The sequence below is a fragment of the Littorina saxatilis genome, linkage group LG3 (genome assembly GCF_037325665.1).
Source record: "Littorina saxatilis isolate snail1 linkage group LG3, US_GU_Lsax_2.0, whole genome shotgun sequence".
Taxonomy (NCBI): Eukaryota; Metazoa; Mollusca; class Gastropoda; order Littorinimorpha; family Littorinidae; genus Littorina; species Littorina saxatilis.
The window spans coordinates 4629786-4644619 of NC_090247.1; the positions used below are offsets into that span (position 1 = coordinate 4629786).

Genomic DNA, 14834 nt, shown 5'->3' on the forward strand with positions numbered 1-14834 from the left:
CCTGTGGAGCTGTTTCAACATAGCCTGTGATGCTGTATCAAAATAGCCAGTGATGCTGTATCAACATAGCCAGTGATGCTGTATCATCATAGGCCGTGATGCTGTATCAACATAGCCTGTGATGCTGTATCAACATAGCCTGTGATGCTGTATCAACATAGCCTGTGATGCTGTATCAACATAGCCTGTGATGCTGTATCAACATAGCCTGTGATGCTGTATCAACATTGCCTGTGGAGCTGTATCAACATAGCCTGTGGTGCTGTATCAATATAGCCTTTGGTGCTGTATCAATATAGCCTGTGATGCTGTATCAACATTGCCTGTGGAGCTGTATCAACATAGCCTGTGATGCTGTATCAATATAGCCTGTGATGCTGTATCAACATAGCCTGTGATGCTGTAACATAGCCTGTGGAGCTGTATCAACATAGCCTGTCGAGCTGTATCAACATAGCCGGTGATGCTGTATCAACATAGCTTGAGATGCCATTTGAACATAACCTGTGGTGCTGTATCAATATAGCCGGTGATGCTGTATCAACATAGCCCCGTCGCGATATAACCCTTCGTGGTTGAAAACGACGTTAAACACCAAATAAAGAAAGAATCAACATAGCCTGTGGTGCTGTATCAACATAGCCTGTGGTGCCATTTGTACATAGCCTGTGATGCTGTATCAACATAGGCTGTGATGCTGTATCAACATAGCCTGTGATGCTGTATCAACATAGCCTATGATGCTGTTTGAACATAGGCTGTGATGCTGTTTGAACATAGCCTGTGATGCTGTATCAACATAGCCTGTGATGCTGTATCAACATAGCCTATGATGCTGTTTGAACATAGGCTGTGATGCTGTTTGAACATAGCCTGTGATGCTGTTTGAACATAGCCTGTGATGCTGTATCAACATAGCCTGTGATGCTGTTTGAACATAGGCTGTGATGCTGTTTGAACATAGCCTGTGATGCTGTATCAACATAGCCTGTGATGCTGTATCACCATAGCCTGTGATGCTGTTTCAACATAGCCTATGATGCTGTTTGAACATAGCCTGTGATGCTGTATCAACATAGCCTGTGATGCTGTATCAACATAGCCTATGATGCTGTTTGAACATAGCCTGTGATGCTGTTTGAACATAGCCTGTGATGCTGTATCAACATAGCCTGTGATGCTGTTTGAACATAGCCTGTGATGCTGTATCAACATAGCCTGTGATGCTGTTTGAACATAGCCCTGTGGAGCTGTAACAACATAGCCTTCGATATTGTTTGAACATAGCCTGTGATGCTGTATTGACATAACCTGTGGTGCTTTGTTAACATAGCCGTGTGCCGTATCAACATAGCTTGTGGTGCAGTATCAACATAGCCTGTAATGTTATATTTATAGCTTGAGATGCTGTATCAACATCACCCCGGAACCTTGGCTGTACCCGCGGATAACCGCAGGCTCTGCAGGCTGTTCACCGCAGACAGAAATTGTCAACACGAGTGGTGAGTGTCTGCACAAAATCGTCTCTGCTTTCTCTAAAATGACATCATTACAAAACTATTGTTTGTACTTCAACCTAAGCTATTATAGCACCCTATCATCGATTTAATTTTTGACTCACATGCGAAGCAAAAGTGAGTCTATGTACTCACCCGAGTCGTCCGTCCGTCCGTCCGTCCGGACGTCCGTCCGGAAAACTTTAACGTTGGATATTTCTTGGACACTATTCAGTCTATCAGTACCAAATTTGGCAAGATGGTGTATGATGACAAGGCCCCAAAAAACATACATAGCATCTTGACCTTGCTTCAAGGTCAAGGTCGCAGGGGCCATAAATGTTGTCTAAAAAACAGCTATTTTTCACATTTTTCCCATTTTCTCTAAAGTTTTTGAGATTGAATACCTCACCTATATATGATATATAGGGCAAAATAAGCCCCATCATTTGATACCAGTTTGGTTTACCTTGCTTTAAGGTCAAGGTCACAGTAGCTCTTCAAAGTTGGATTGTATACATATTTTGAAGTGACCTTGACCCTGAACTATGGAAGATAACTGTTTCAAACTTAAAAATTATGTGGGGCACATGTTATGCTTTCATCATGAGACACATTTGGTCACATATGATCAAGGTCAAGGTCACTTTGACCCTTATGAAATGTGACCAAAATAAGGTAGTGAACCACTAAAAGTGACCATATCTCATGGTAGAAAGAGCCAATAAGCACCATTGTACTTCCTATGTCTTGAATTAACAGCTTTGTGTTGCATGACCTTGGATGACCTCGACCCAAGGTCAAGGTCACATGTATTTTGGTAGGAAAAATGTGTAAAGCAGTTCTTAGTGTATGATATCATTGCTAGGTTTAGCTGAAGGTCAAGGTCATGTAAAGGTCAAGCATGTGAGTCGTATGGGCTTTGCCCTTCTTGTTTTCTTTCGTTCGTATGTGAAGGCTGAGCTTCAAGTATTTTTACATTTAGTCAAGTTTTGACTAAATACTTTAACATAGAGGGGGGGTCGAAACGAGGGTGGTGGTGGTGTGTGTGTGAGTGTGTGTGTGTGTGTGTGTGTGTGTGTGTGTGTGTGTCTTGACCCATAGACCTATATTTTTTTTTTTTTTTTTTTTTTTTTTTTTTTGACCTCAGTTGCATGCAAGGCTGCTTCAACCCATCTTTTTTGCCTCTTTCGTCTTTTTTCTTTCTTTCTTTCTTTTTGGGCGGTGAGCATATCCTTCTTCATTGGTCTTTTTTTTTTTTTAATGAGATTTTAATTTTGTTTTCTTTTACATTACAGGTTACATTTCCATTAAATTACTTTTTAATTCAACAACAATTTAACTAATGTTTGCGTGTATGTGCATATGTGTGTGTGTGTGTGCGTGTGTGTGTGTGTGTGTGCTGTTGTTGTTGTTGTTCCCATAATTCTGTTATATAATACATTTTCAGCGGGACAATACATAACAAGTTAATTAATCCAATTACAGTACTAGTTTTCAGCACAACATCATACAGCGCATATATAAATAACTTTACATTAACAGCACAATACTACTAGTTATCTATATTCTTATACACAGTTCAATTTTACTAGAGATTTCGAAGTCGAGCTTGGTTCTGAAATAAGATCTTCATGTTAGTTTTTGGATTTCCGTACTTAAACTGGCTTACGCACATTTTCGATATCAATATAAGGTGATTAATTATGAAGGTTTTCTCTCTGGGGATATCACGTGTGAAATACCCAAAAAGAGCCTCTTCGCAGCTTAACTTTATATTTTTGCCTGTATATTTAAATATGTACCCTTGACATTCCTGCCATATGGGTTGCACTGCTCTACACTGCCAAAAAAAGTGCTCGATGAAGTCGGTTTCGTTACAATACTAACAGAGATTTGTTTGACGAATTCCCATCTTATGTAGCAAAATATTGGTGGGATATATATTGTGTAAAATTTTCCAATGCAATAGACGAAGACGGGTTTCTGTCGAGCATTCGTTAGCTAATTTCCAGTGTTTATCTTCTAATGTAATATTTAATTTGTTCGACCAAAATCCAGCTGAGCTTGGCTCCTTTATCTCATAATTTAACATCTTTAGGCGAATTTGGCGTGGAGATAATTGTATAAATGGCATATGATCAGAACGGGCCTGACCCGTATCACGCAATAATAGAGCTTTAATGGCAGTTTGTATTGCATTATATTCAAATAGGCGAGACTGTTTATATCCAGTTAGTTCACATATTTCCTCAAAAGAGCACATGTCGTTATCGTTAAAAACATCTTTAACAACGCATATTTTAGCCTTTATCCAGTCATTCATGTATAGCGTTTGCTTCCTGTACCTTATATTTGTATTATTCCATAAGGTTTGATTGCGTACACTTATCTGCTGTTCATTACTGCTTATTTCTTTGATCTTGTGTTTATTGTTTAGCCAGGTGATAAAAGCTTGTTTCCAGAAATATTGCTTTATGGCACCTAGTCCTTTAAAATTTTCTGCACTCACATTTGAGCGCAGACAGCATAAGCGTTCGCCCAGATTTAAAAAGGATGCCAATGGAATCTGTTGCCACTTTGCGTTACTTCCGTCCAGCAGCCTCATAATCCATGAAATTAGAAATGATGTTTGTACATCTTTGACATTAATCATTTTCAGACCTCCAAGATTTGTCTCTTGGCACATTACTTTTCTATTAACTTTTTCATAAGCTCTTTTGTTTGAATATTTTTTCTTCCAGATAAATCGGAATAGAGATGAATTTAGCTTATTGAGGAAGTTTTCTGTGGCACATAGAGATTGCAGTGCGTAAGTAAACTGTGACAACATTAATGTTTTGACTATACAAATTTTCCCCATTATACTTAGGTTTCTTTTCGACCATGTTGCTATTAATGAATTTACTTTATGTAGTTTAGGTTCCCAGTTTTCTTCTATGTTGGAGGCTGGGACAGAGTTGTCGAAATGAATACCTAAGATTTTGATTTGTTTTTTCCAAATAATATTACATGGTCGGTCAGCAGAAAATTTATTTATACCAAGCCACATTGCTTCTGTCTTTTGATCATTCATTGCTAACCCTGAAAATTTTGAAAACTGAGTTATTAGATGTAATACGTTTCTTAGGTCTTTCTCATCTTGTAGGAAGAAACTAATGTCGTCAGCATACATAAGTAGTTTAAGAATTTCACCATGTCTATCAGAATTCCTTGGCAGTTTAATCCCTTTAACATCTTGATCTGCACGGATTTTGATTGCTAACACTTCGAGGGCCAGAACAAAGGCTAATGGTGAAAATGGACATCCTTGTCTTATTCCAGCATCACATGGGAATTTTTTGTTTGTTTGTTTATTTGTTGCTTAACGTCCAGCCGACTACGCAGAGCCATATCAGGACGAGGAAGGGGGGGATGAAGGGGGCCACTTGTCAAGCGATTCCTGTTTACAAATGCACTAACCCATTACTTGTGTCCCAGCAGGCTTTAGTAAAACTAAATTAATACCTACTGGAAGATTACCAGTTTCCAGTATGTTAAAATAGGCTTAACCTATCTACTGCTGGACTTACATCAGAACACTAACAGATTAAACTATACATGAATCGCGAGACAAGCGGCAAGAGAAGAGATTTTTGGAAAAAATACAGGTGAATGAGCAAGAAGGCAGAAAAAAGAAAAGAATTCATGAAGAAAAAGAGCATGACAGGAAAGAGGAACCAAAAATATACCTAACAGCAAACTAGAAAGCTCCTGTGGTTCCAAAAACAGGAGGGGCCTTTAATTTCATAACCGCAGTGCCCCACTGCGGGAATCACATGGGAATGGACTCGATATCCATCCCATGTAATTAATACTACTCTCTGTATTTTTTTGTTAAAGTATCGACCCACCTAATAAAATGTTCACCAAATCCGAACTTTTGGAACGCCCAGAGCATATATTCTTTAGATATCGTGTCAAAAGCAGCTCTGTAGTCTAGCGCCATTAAAATACCTGGTTGATTACTGTTATTCATATATTCAATGACGTCATCAATCATTCTAATAACAGTGCTGGAATTTCTTTTTTTTAAAAACCCAACTTGATCTTCACTTATTAAGTAATTGACGACTTGATTTAATCTGTTTGCAAGGCATTTCGCTAATAGTTTATAGTCGGTGTTCGTTACAGATATAGGACGCCAGTTATTTAGGTGCTCTCGTTTCAACCCCTTTCCTTTATGTATCAGTGTGATTGCAGCTCGCTTCTGGGATACAGATAGTTCCCCTTTTTCAAAGGCTGACCAAAAAGAGGATAATAACATTTTGTTTATATTACTCCAAAAGAACTTTATGAAATTGGTTGTTATTCCATCCAATCCTGGAGCAGAATTACTTTGCATTCCCTTAAGTGCAATAAGGAGTTCTTTTTCTGTAATTTCTTGATCAATACTGCCCTTTTGCTCCTCTGATAATTTTGGGATGTCAGTGTTTTTTAAAAATTCGTCCCCAAGAAAGTTATTAAAATTGGTGTTTTTAGTGTATCTGTTAGTAAAGAAGCGGGTTTGTTCCTTTAATATTTCAGACTGACTTGTAATAAATTCATTCTCTGTTATTTCTATTCTATCTAGTATCTTATTTTTTGCGTGAGCTTTCTCCAAGTTAAGGAAATAACGCGTGTTTTTCTCACCCTCCTCAATGAATTTTATCCTAGATCTAATTTGTGCCCCTTTAGCTTCTTGTATTGTAAATAGTTCTAGCTCCTGCTTGATGTGCTCTCGCTTAGTCACCAGTCTGGCGTTACTGGGGTCCAGAGCCAGAAGTCTGTCCGTTTCATTTAACTGCTGTTGTAAAAGGGTGTGTTTGTTTATACTGAGAGTTTTCTTTTCTCTAGAATACGATATACACATCTCTCTTATTTTTATTTTACATATATCCCATCTTATTTGTGCATCTTCATTACTTGATTCTTCTTCATATTTTTTAAGAAATATATTGATGTTGTCAACTAATGCTTTATCGTGCAGTAGGCTATCATTAAACTTCCAGTATGATGGACCACGCAACACGTGCGTTACTTTGTAGGTCAAGATGACCTGTCGGTGATCTGAATGAGCCACTGACTGTATAATACAATCGCTGGCGTGGTCGACCACTCCACTAGAGGCTAAAATGTAATCAAGTCTTCTTGCTATAAAAGGGTTCTTGCGACTCCACGTAAATTCTTTGCAATCTGGGTTAAAGAGTCTCCACATATCATCCAGCTGACAGTCACTCAAAAAACGTTTAAAATTGTCTATAGCTTTCTGTGCATGATCATCACCACAAATTACATCAAGTGAATTTGACAGAACACAATTGAAATCTCCACATACAATGTCATCTGTTTCAATCGTTTCAATGTGGGTACTTAATTTTTTAAGAAAAGGTTCTTTCTCATTCACTATTGTTGGGGAATACACATTGATTACATACAGTTTCTTATCATCTATCTGAATTTCTACACCTAACATTCGGTCTGTTTTAAACACACATTTTACATCATGTTGAAAGTTCTTATTCACTAAAACTAGCTGACCCATACTGTGGTTGGAGACAGTGGAATAAAACATCTTCCCTCCCCATTCTTTTTCCCATAGTTCCTTAACGTCGTCAGTAATATAAGACTCTTGTACGCATATTATATCTGTTTTTTCTTTCTTTTTGTTATTGAAAAACGTTTTTCTTTTTATCGCATTTCTCAATCCGTGTATGTTAACAGAACATATTTTGATAGTATCCATATTAATTCATATTAATCAATCAAAAGTTACATATATGGTAAAATCGGTGTGAGTACTCGTAAGTCCGTGGGGCAGGCCAGTCCGTTAACCGCAAGTAACCATGGATGAGACAAAATCAGGTCTCGGTCTCCTCACTGCTTGGTTGTCCGTGTCGGTCGTCTCGTTCTCGGTCTCATGTGCGATCCGTGTCGCCCCACTCAGAGGAGGGGATTCCCCTCCTGTCTCAACGCGGGCGGACTTGGACGATTCCATGTCTGTCTCTGGTGAGGGGTGCTGACGCTTGTTTGGGGGACATGAGCGTGATCTGACTTGCGAAAGAAATGATTGTTTAAGTGAGTTCCTTGCGCGTCTGGCCGGTGTGGAGGGGGGTGTAGAGGGAGTAACAGGTGGGGGCATGGTGTTACTGAACAGAGGCCAGGTGGGCACAGACGTACCGGCGTTCTGGGTCCCCAGCACAGCAGCAGAATGGGGGGGGAGGTGGAGGGGGAGGGGGAGGAGCCTGAGGAGGGGGGGGAGGGGGGGCAGACGAGGGAGGGTTGAAGGAAGAAGGGCCGGTATGAGCCGGCGGGGGGTCCCGGGGAAGGGGACAGAGGGGGTCGCCAACCTTGTGGCCCGAGTTGTGACATGAACGACACACCACCTCTTGGGTGCAGGTGAAAGCCGCATGACCAAATAATAAAACTGTTCTTAGTTCTGAGCGTGCGGAATCTGGGAGTGCGGAGGCGACGTCCTGAGGGCAGGACCTCAAAGTGGTGAGCGAGCACATGACTACTATCCTGGATGATGCAGCGGGCCTTTCGCACCACACGTCGTTCATACAGCACAGTCAGTCCTTCCTGTCTCACCCCCACAATCTTACCACATGTGTTCACCACCCGCCCAAGCACATTCTTACTCTTCACACACAGACCTCCATACCAGCAGATGAAAGAGAAAGTGAGAATGGATTCAATGAATGAAGTATAGAATGTTTGGAGGATGCGGCTGTTGATGTTCAGACTTCTGAGCTTTTGTAAGCAGTAGATTCTTGACTGACACTTCTTGTGGATAGCTTTAGTGTTTGAGGAGAAATTTAGTTTGTTGTCAATGACTGTACCGAGATATTTGTATTCAGTCACTCGCTCAACTTTCACACCATCTATGTAAAAATCTGAAACTGTAGCTGGGTTTTTGCGAAAGTCAATAACTAGCTCTTTTGTTTTTGTCACATTTAGGGCTAAATAGTTATCTTTACACCAGGAGCTGAAATTTTGAACTTTAGAAAAATAAACAGAATCAGAGTCAGACAGGTCTTCAAGGGCAGAATCGTCAGAATATTTCACAAGAGGGGTTGGTTTTTGGGGTTTAATGTCTCTTCAGCAGATGCTAGCTGCTATTCGAGACCGATGCCACAAGAGGGGTCGTAACAGTGCCTTGACAATCGTTAGTGTATAATGTGAACAGAACTGGAGACAATACTGTGCCCTGAGGGGCTCCAGTAGAAGTACTAACTATGGATGAAAGTGCGCTATGGAAACGGACGGACTGGGTTCTGTTCACTAGAAACTGTGTGATCCAAAGGACGAGTCTGGGAGTGACGTTGTAAGAAAGCAGTTTTTGAACAAGCAGGTGAGGTTGTATTGTGTTGAAAGCAGATGAAAAGTCTATAAATAGAATACGGACGAAGGAACCAGGTTTTTCTAAGTGACTATATGCTTGTTGCAGAAGTGTGAGTGTGGCGTCATCTGTGCCTCTGTTTTTCTTGTAGGCAAACTGAGAAGGGTCCATGAAAGGTTGTGTGCAGTTGAGAAGACGAGGCAGAAGGATGCGTTCAAAACATTTCATTACTACCTGTGCCATACTTGTGTGTGGGTTAAGATGGTGGGTTCCAGCTGAAGCAAAATCACGACTATTTTTTTCAAGTTCAGGGACAAATGTTTTGTGTGGGTCCTCATGTTCAGGAAGTGCAAATCCCTTTGCTTTGTTGCAGTTACACAACACTTGTTCGGCATTCTTCCGCAAAATATTATCTCTGCCAACGCTCAGTTCTGTACCAACTGCTGCCACGCCTGCGCCAACGCTCAGTTCCGTACCAACTGCTGCCACGCCTGCGCCAACGCTCAGTTCTGTACCAACTGCTGCCACGCCTGCGCCAACGCTCAGTTCCGTACCAACTGCTGCCACGCCTGCGCCAACGCTCAGTTCCGTGCCACGCCTGCGCCAACGCTCAGTTCCGTACCAACTGCTGCCACGCCTGCGCCAACGCTCAGTTCTGTACCAACTGCTGCCACGCCTGCGCCAACGCTCAGTTCCGTACCAACTGCTGCCACGCCTGCGCCAACGCTCAGTTCTGTACCAACTGCTGCCACGCCTGTGCCAACGCTCAGTTCTGTACCAACTGCTGCCACGTCTGTGCCAACGCTCAGTTCTGTACCAACTGCTGCCACGCCTGCGCCAACGCTCAGTTCTGTACCAACTGCTGCCACGCCTGCGCCAACGCTCAGTTCTGTACCAACTGCTGCCACGCCTGTGCCAACGCTCAGTTCTGTACCAACTGCTGCCACGCCCGCGCCAACGCTCAGTTCTCGACCAACTGCTGCTACGCCCGCGACAACGCTCAGTTCTCGACCAACTGCTGCCACGCCTGTGCCAACGCTCAGTTCTGTACCAACTGCTGCCACGCCTGCGACAACGTTCAGTTCTCGACCAACTGCTGCCACGCCTGCGACAACGTTCAGTTCTCGACCAACTGCTGCCACGCCTGCGACAACGTTCAGTTCTCGACCAACTGCTGCCACGCCTGCGACAACGTTCAGTTCTCGACCAACTGCTGCCACGACCGTGACAACGCTCAGTTCTCGACCAACTGCTGCCACGCCCGCGACAACGCTCAGTTCTCGACCAACTGCTGCCACGCCCGCGACAACGCTCAGTTCTCGACCAACTGCTGCCACGCCCGCGACAACGCTCAGTTCTCGACCAACTGCTGCCACGCCCGCGACAACGCTCAGTTCTCGACCAACTGCTGCCACGTCTGAGCCAACGCAGATGGTCGAACCAAGCATTCGTGCCAGGGTTGGCATTATGGAGATTCACACAGATATGTGCTATCAAAAGGTGTGTTTCCATGTAGTATTTTCTATTACAAACATGTCCCAAAACATACAGTTCAACGCAGCAGTGGTCCTGGTACAGCTCTGGCATACTTTTTGTCACCTGAGTAATTGGTCAGAATTAAGATTCATGTGTCCGGTCATATGTCCCTCTGATGGCTTCTTCTATGGGGTAAGGTGGTTCAGGGAGGGGCGGGGGTAACATAGGCTATTAATGTGTGAGCATTTGCTGTTCTTGTATAATGAAGTTTTAATTTGTCTTTTTATTGAACAAAAGGTGAAGGAAAACCAGGCCCGTGCGCACCAAAAACAGCAAGAGCTCTTTAAAAGGAGGGCTGCCAAGGGCATCAAGTCTTTTGATCTTGAAGTGGGTCAACTGGTGCTGAAGAGCAATATGCGAGACGCAGGCCGAAAGGGGGGTGCCATGAATCCCTTGTGGATGGGACCTTGCAGGTGAGCGATTGTTTCTCAAATATATGATATGCTTTCTTTCTTTCTTTCTTTATTTGGTGTTTAACGTCGTTTTCAACCACGAAGGTTATATCGCGACGGGGAAAGGGGGGGGGGAGATGGGATAGAGCCACTTGTTGTTTCTTGTTCACAAAAGCACTAATCAAAAAATTGCTCCAGGGGCTTGCAACGTAGTACAATATATTAGGCAAAAAAAAAAAGGTCTGTTTACGGTAACATAGGCCAAAAAAATAGGGTCGGTAGGTCGGGGGTTTTTTTTCCCAAATGCCAAAAAAAAGTCTAGGGTCGCGCGAAAAAACTAGGGTCGGTCGGGTTACCGTAAACAGACCTATTTTTTTTTTGGCCTTACCTTACTGGGAGAATGCAAGTTTCCAGTACAAAGGACTTAACATTTCTTACATACTGCTTGACTAAAATCTTTACAAACATTGACTTTATTCTATACAAGAAACACTTAAACAAGGGTAAAAGGAGAAACAGAATCCGTTAGTCGCCTCTTACAACATGCTGGGGAGCATCGGGTAAATTCTTCCCCCTAACCCGCGGGGGGTATATGATATGCTGAGAAGCAGGAATGGCCAGGTCTTTCAAGAAAAAATTGTCAGTAAGGCCTGGTGGCCTAATCCTTTTCTGCATGCTCTCCACAGATATGGATTATCCTGTGTTGCCTGTCAGCTCAAAATAGCAAGACTTGCGTTTAAAGGGAACTCTTTTAACTTTCTGGACTGGTGTGCCCGTTATAAGTGTTTGTCTCTATTTTCTGAATCATGATCTTGTTTCAGAATTCTGGATATCGACTCGCGGCAGACAGTGCAGCTAATGAAGGAGGGGGGCACGGACCCCTTGAAAGTGCGAGTGGCGTACTGCCAGTTGAAGCCCGTCAGGGGAAGGGACTCCATCCACAGCCAACCATTGGAGATACCTGTGCCTTCTGATGAACCTGCAGGTACAGCTTCGGTAAGTCGACATCCCTCAAATGTCAATGGACGAAAAAACAAACTCTGTTTGAACAAAGCCAAAAGAGGACCAACGAGGACCAACGATGAAACTTCTTTTGTTGCAGAGCCAGTGATGACCGAGCAGTGGCATGTGGATACTAACGATGAGATGTCTGTCGCAGAACCTGTGTCATCTGCGCATACTAACAATGAGATTTTCTCACTTGCAGAGCATGATGACGTTGTCATCGAACAGCTGAGCCCTTGCAGACCAAAACGGCCTGCAAATAACCCAGAGAGATTGTCAGCATGAAGGCACGCCTGCAAAAGGAACACTGTTTGACAGATACCAAAATTGATCATTATTCTGCTTTGTTGCAGGAGAAATTTTCAAGTGTTAATGGCTTGCAGAGATGCTGTGTGTTTTCACCAGGACAGAATTTTTATGTTGGAACACCCACTGGCAAATTTGTGCAGATTCTTCACTTCAGTGATAATCACTGGATTACTGTCAGCAATATGCACTGTGCTTTGCCTGGGCAGGTAAAGTTCTACGACTCAGTTTACCGAGACTTCCAACATTTGAGCCAAGCAAGTCACCATGGAGCAGCTAGCTTGGTTGTTGCATACTGATGCAAAGATGATCACAGTTGAATGGGAGGATGTCAAGTGTCAGATGTCTGGTCAAGCATGAGGACTCACCATTTCTAATGCATTTTCTCTGTGTGCAGGCGTGGATCCGGGAAGCTGTGCCTGGAACCAGCCAAAGCTGTGGAAACACTTCCTGAAGTGCCTCTCTGTTGACCAGATAAGTTTTCCTCTTTTTTCAGGTCATCGCCGAACTGGCGGTGTTGTCTACACTCACGAGGAGTAAGTATACTGTGTCTGCCGTCAACCTGATCTGCGGGGTGAATTCACGATTGAGTGTGATGTTTGCCAAGAGTGGTTTCATCGCATTTGTCGAAAAGATATTTAAAAAACATCAAAATTGAAGACCTGCATCCATGGTGCTTAATCAGTCTGAATTCATTGTGATTTTTTCAGACACAAAGGGTCAAGGACAGCAGCCGTCACAAACGGAGCCTGCAGTCAACCCACGAAGCAGTCCAGACAACTTTCAACTGCAAGCTGCAGGACTCTATACATCAACAGCATCAACTTCACATTTGGTCCCGCCAAAGTCAGGATATGGCTCATCCGCTGCAACGAACCTGTCTGCTTCTATGGACCTGTCTGCTTCTACTTCATCTGCAACAACCCCATCTGTCAAACATCTTTCCTCTGCCAGTTCAACAGCATTTTTTAAGCAGACAATTGCCAGCCAGTACTGTTCTATCCACCATTTGAGCATCAGAATATGGAACGCCTCAACTGCCTTATGTTGATACAAAACATTATGTTGGGTCAACTTGTCATGACTTTGGGTGGTTCTGTCATGATGTTGGGTGGTTTTGTCATGATGTTGGGTGGTCAACTGGTCATGATGTTGGGTGGTTTTGTCATGATGTTGGGTGGTTTTGTCATGATGTTGGGTGCTTATGTCATTATGTTGTGTCAACTTGTCATTATGTTGGGTGGTCATGTCATACTGTTGGGTGGTTTTGTCATTATGTTGGGTGGTTTTGTCATTGTGTTGGGTGATTTTGTCATGATGTTGGGTGCTTATGTCATTATGTTGGGTGGTTTTGTCATTATGTTGGGTCAACATGTCATAATATTGGGTGCTTTTGTCATTATGGTGGGTCAACTTGCCATTATGTAGGGTGGTTTTTACCTAATTTCCTGTGTTGGTGTCGGCATGGTCGCGGTGTCAGTGTTTGATGTGACAGACAAATGTCAAAACAATAACGTGGAACTTCATCATATATCCGTGAGAGCTAAGGAGGTCCAGTCAACTTTAATGTGTGTGTGTGTGTCTGTACTTTAATGTGTGTGTGTGTGTGTGTGTGTGTCTGTGTATATGTGTATCTCGACTTAATGGCTTGTATCTGGGAAACTATTTGACGGATTTTGTTCAAAATTAGCAAACTTACTTTTGTTTATTTGTTGCTTAACGTCCAGCCGACTACGCAGAGCCATATCAGGTCGAGGAAGGGGGGGATGAAGGGGGCCACTTGTCAAGCGATTCCTGTTTACAAATGCACTAACCCATTACTTGTGTCCCAGCAGGCTTTAGTAAAACTAAATTAATACCTACTGGAAGATTACCAGTTTCCAGTATGTTAAAATAGGCTTAACCTATCTACTGCTGGACTTACATCAGAACACTAACAGATTAAACTATACATGAATCGCGAGACAAGCGGCGAGAAGAGATTTTTGGAAAAAATACAGGTGAATGAGCAAGAAGGCAGAAAAAAGAAAAGAATTCATGAAGAAAAAGAGAGCATGACAGGAAAGAGGAACCAAAAATCTACCTAACAGCAAACTAGAAAACTCCTGCGGTTCCAAAAACAGGAGGGACCTTTAATTTCATAACCGCAGTGCCCCACTGCGGGATGTTTTTAATTTGTTTTCCAGAAAACTGGCACAATGTGAAATTTTGCAGTTTTTCGACCACATTCATTCTCCCTGTGACCTTGACCTTAAGGTAAGGTCAAGGTTCTCAAGTATCCTTTTTGAGCTCTTGGGGTCATACAACATTTTGCAACATTTGGTGTTTCTTCACTTCATAGCGTTCGAGAAAAATCCAAAGGTAATGATTTGTACAGACAGATGAAGACGGGCAACGGACAACGGCTGTACGACCAGGGTGAGTATGTACGTTCACTTTGCAGAAAAACCACAGCTACTTGAGGAGTTTGACAAACAAGTAGACCAGCCTTTGGATGATATGGAACAGGTGTGTGGGAAGATGGTAGACATTTTCAAAACATGTGATGCGGTGGTGTCTTTAACGGCAAGAATTAGGATTCGAGCTTCATCCAATAGCATGAGACAGGAATACGTTGACAGACATGTTGTCCAGGTCATTCGTAGATCAGAGCATACCACAGGTTTATGGGATGTGTGGAAAAAGAAGGTTGCTTTGATCAAAAGAAAACTCAAGAATTTTCTTTTTTCCCCGGGAAGG

General features: G+C 42.7%; 1 protein-coding gene and 1 long non-coding RNA gene across 2 annotated transcripts in view; both read left to right on the forward strand.

Annotated features, from left to right (window-relative positions):
* Window positions 1-4838: 4838 nt before the first annotated feature.
* Window positions 4839-14834, forward strand: part of LOC138961467 (uncharacterized) — a 394970-nt gene continuing 384974 nt past the window's right edge. Inside the window, exons 1-2 of the long non-coding RNA XR_011454191.1 lie at window positions 4839-5146; window positions 14096-14261. This is a non-coding gene — a long non-coding RNA (uncharacterized lncRNA). The remainder of the gene's footprint in view (window positions 5147-14095; window positions 14262-14834) is intronic.
* On the forward strand, window positions 7361-14063 carry LOC138960816 (uncharacterized). Its single transcript, XM_070332460.1, has 5 exons — window positions 7361-7523; window positions 9230-10356; window positions 10630-10805; window positions 11606-11780; window positions 12806-14063. The coding sequence occupies exons 1-5, from the start codon at window positions 7361-7363 to the stop codon at window positions 13106-13108; spliced, it is 1944 nt and encodes a 647-aa protein (XP_070188561.1). The 3' UTR covers window positions 13109-14063.

What these genes read in the sequence shown, in the direction of transcription:
- LOC138960816 (XM_070332460.1), top strand. Translation starts at nt 7,361, where the DNA reads ATGGATGAGACAAAATCAGGTCTCGGTCTCCTCACTGCTTGGTTGTCC. An exon ending in CAGATATGTGCTATCAAAAG is followed by an intron (nt 10,357 to 10,629) that starts GTGTGTTTCCAT and finishes ATTGAACAAAAG; the next exon opens with GTGAAGGAAAACCAGGCCCG. An exon ending in TTGTGGATGGGACCTTGCAG is followed by an intron (nt 10,806 to 11,605) that starts GTGAGCGATTGT and finishes ATCTTGTTTCAG; the next exon opens with AATTCTGGATATCGACTCGC.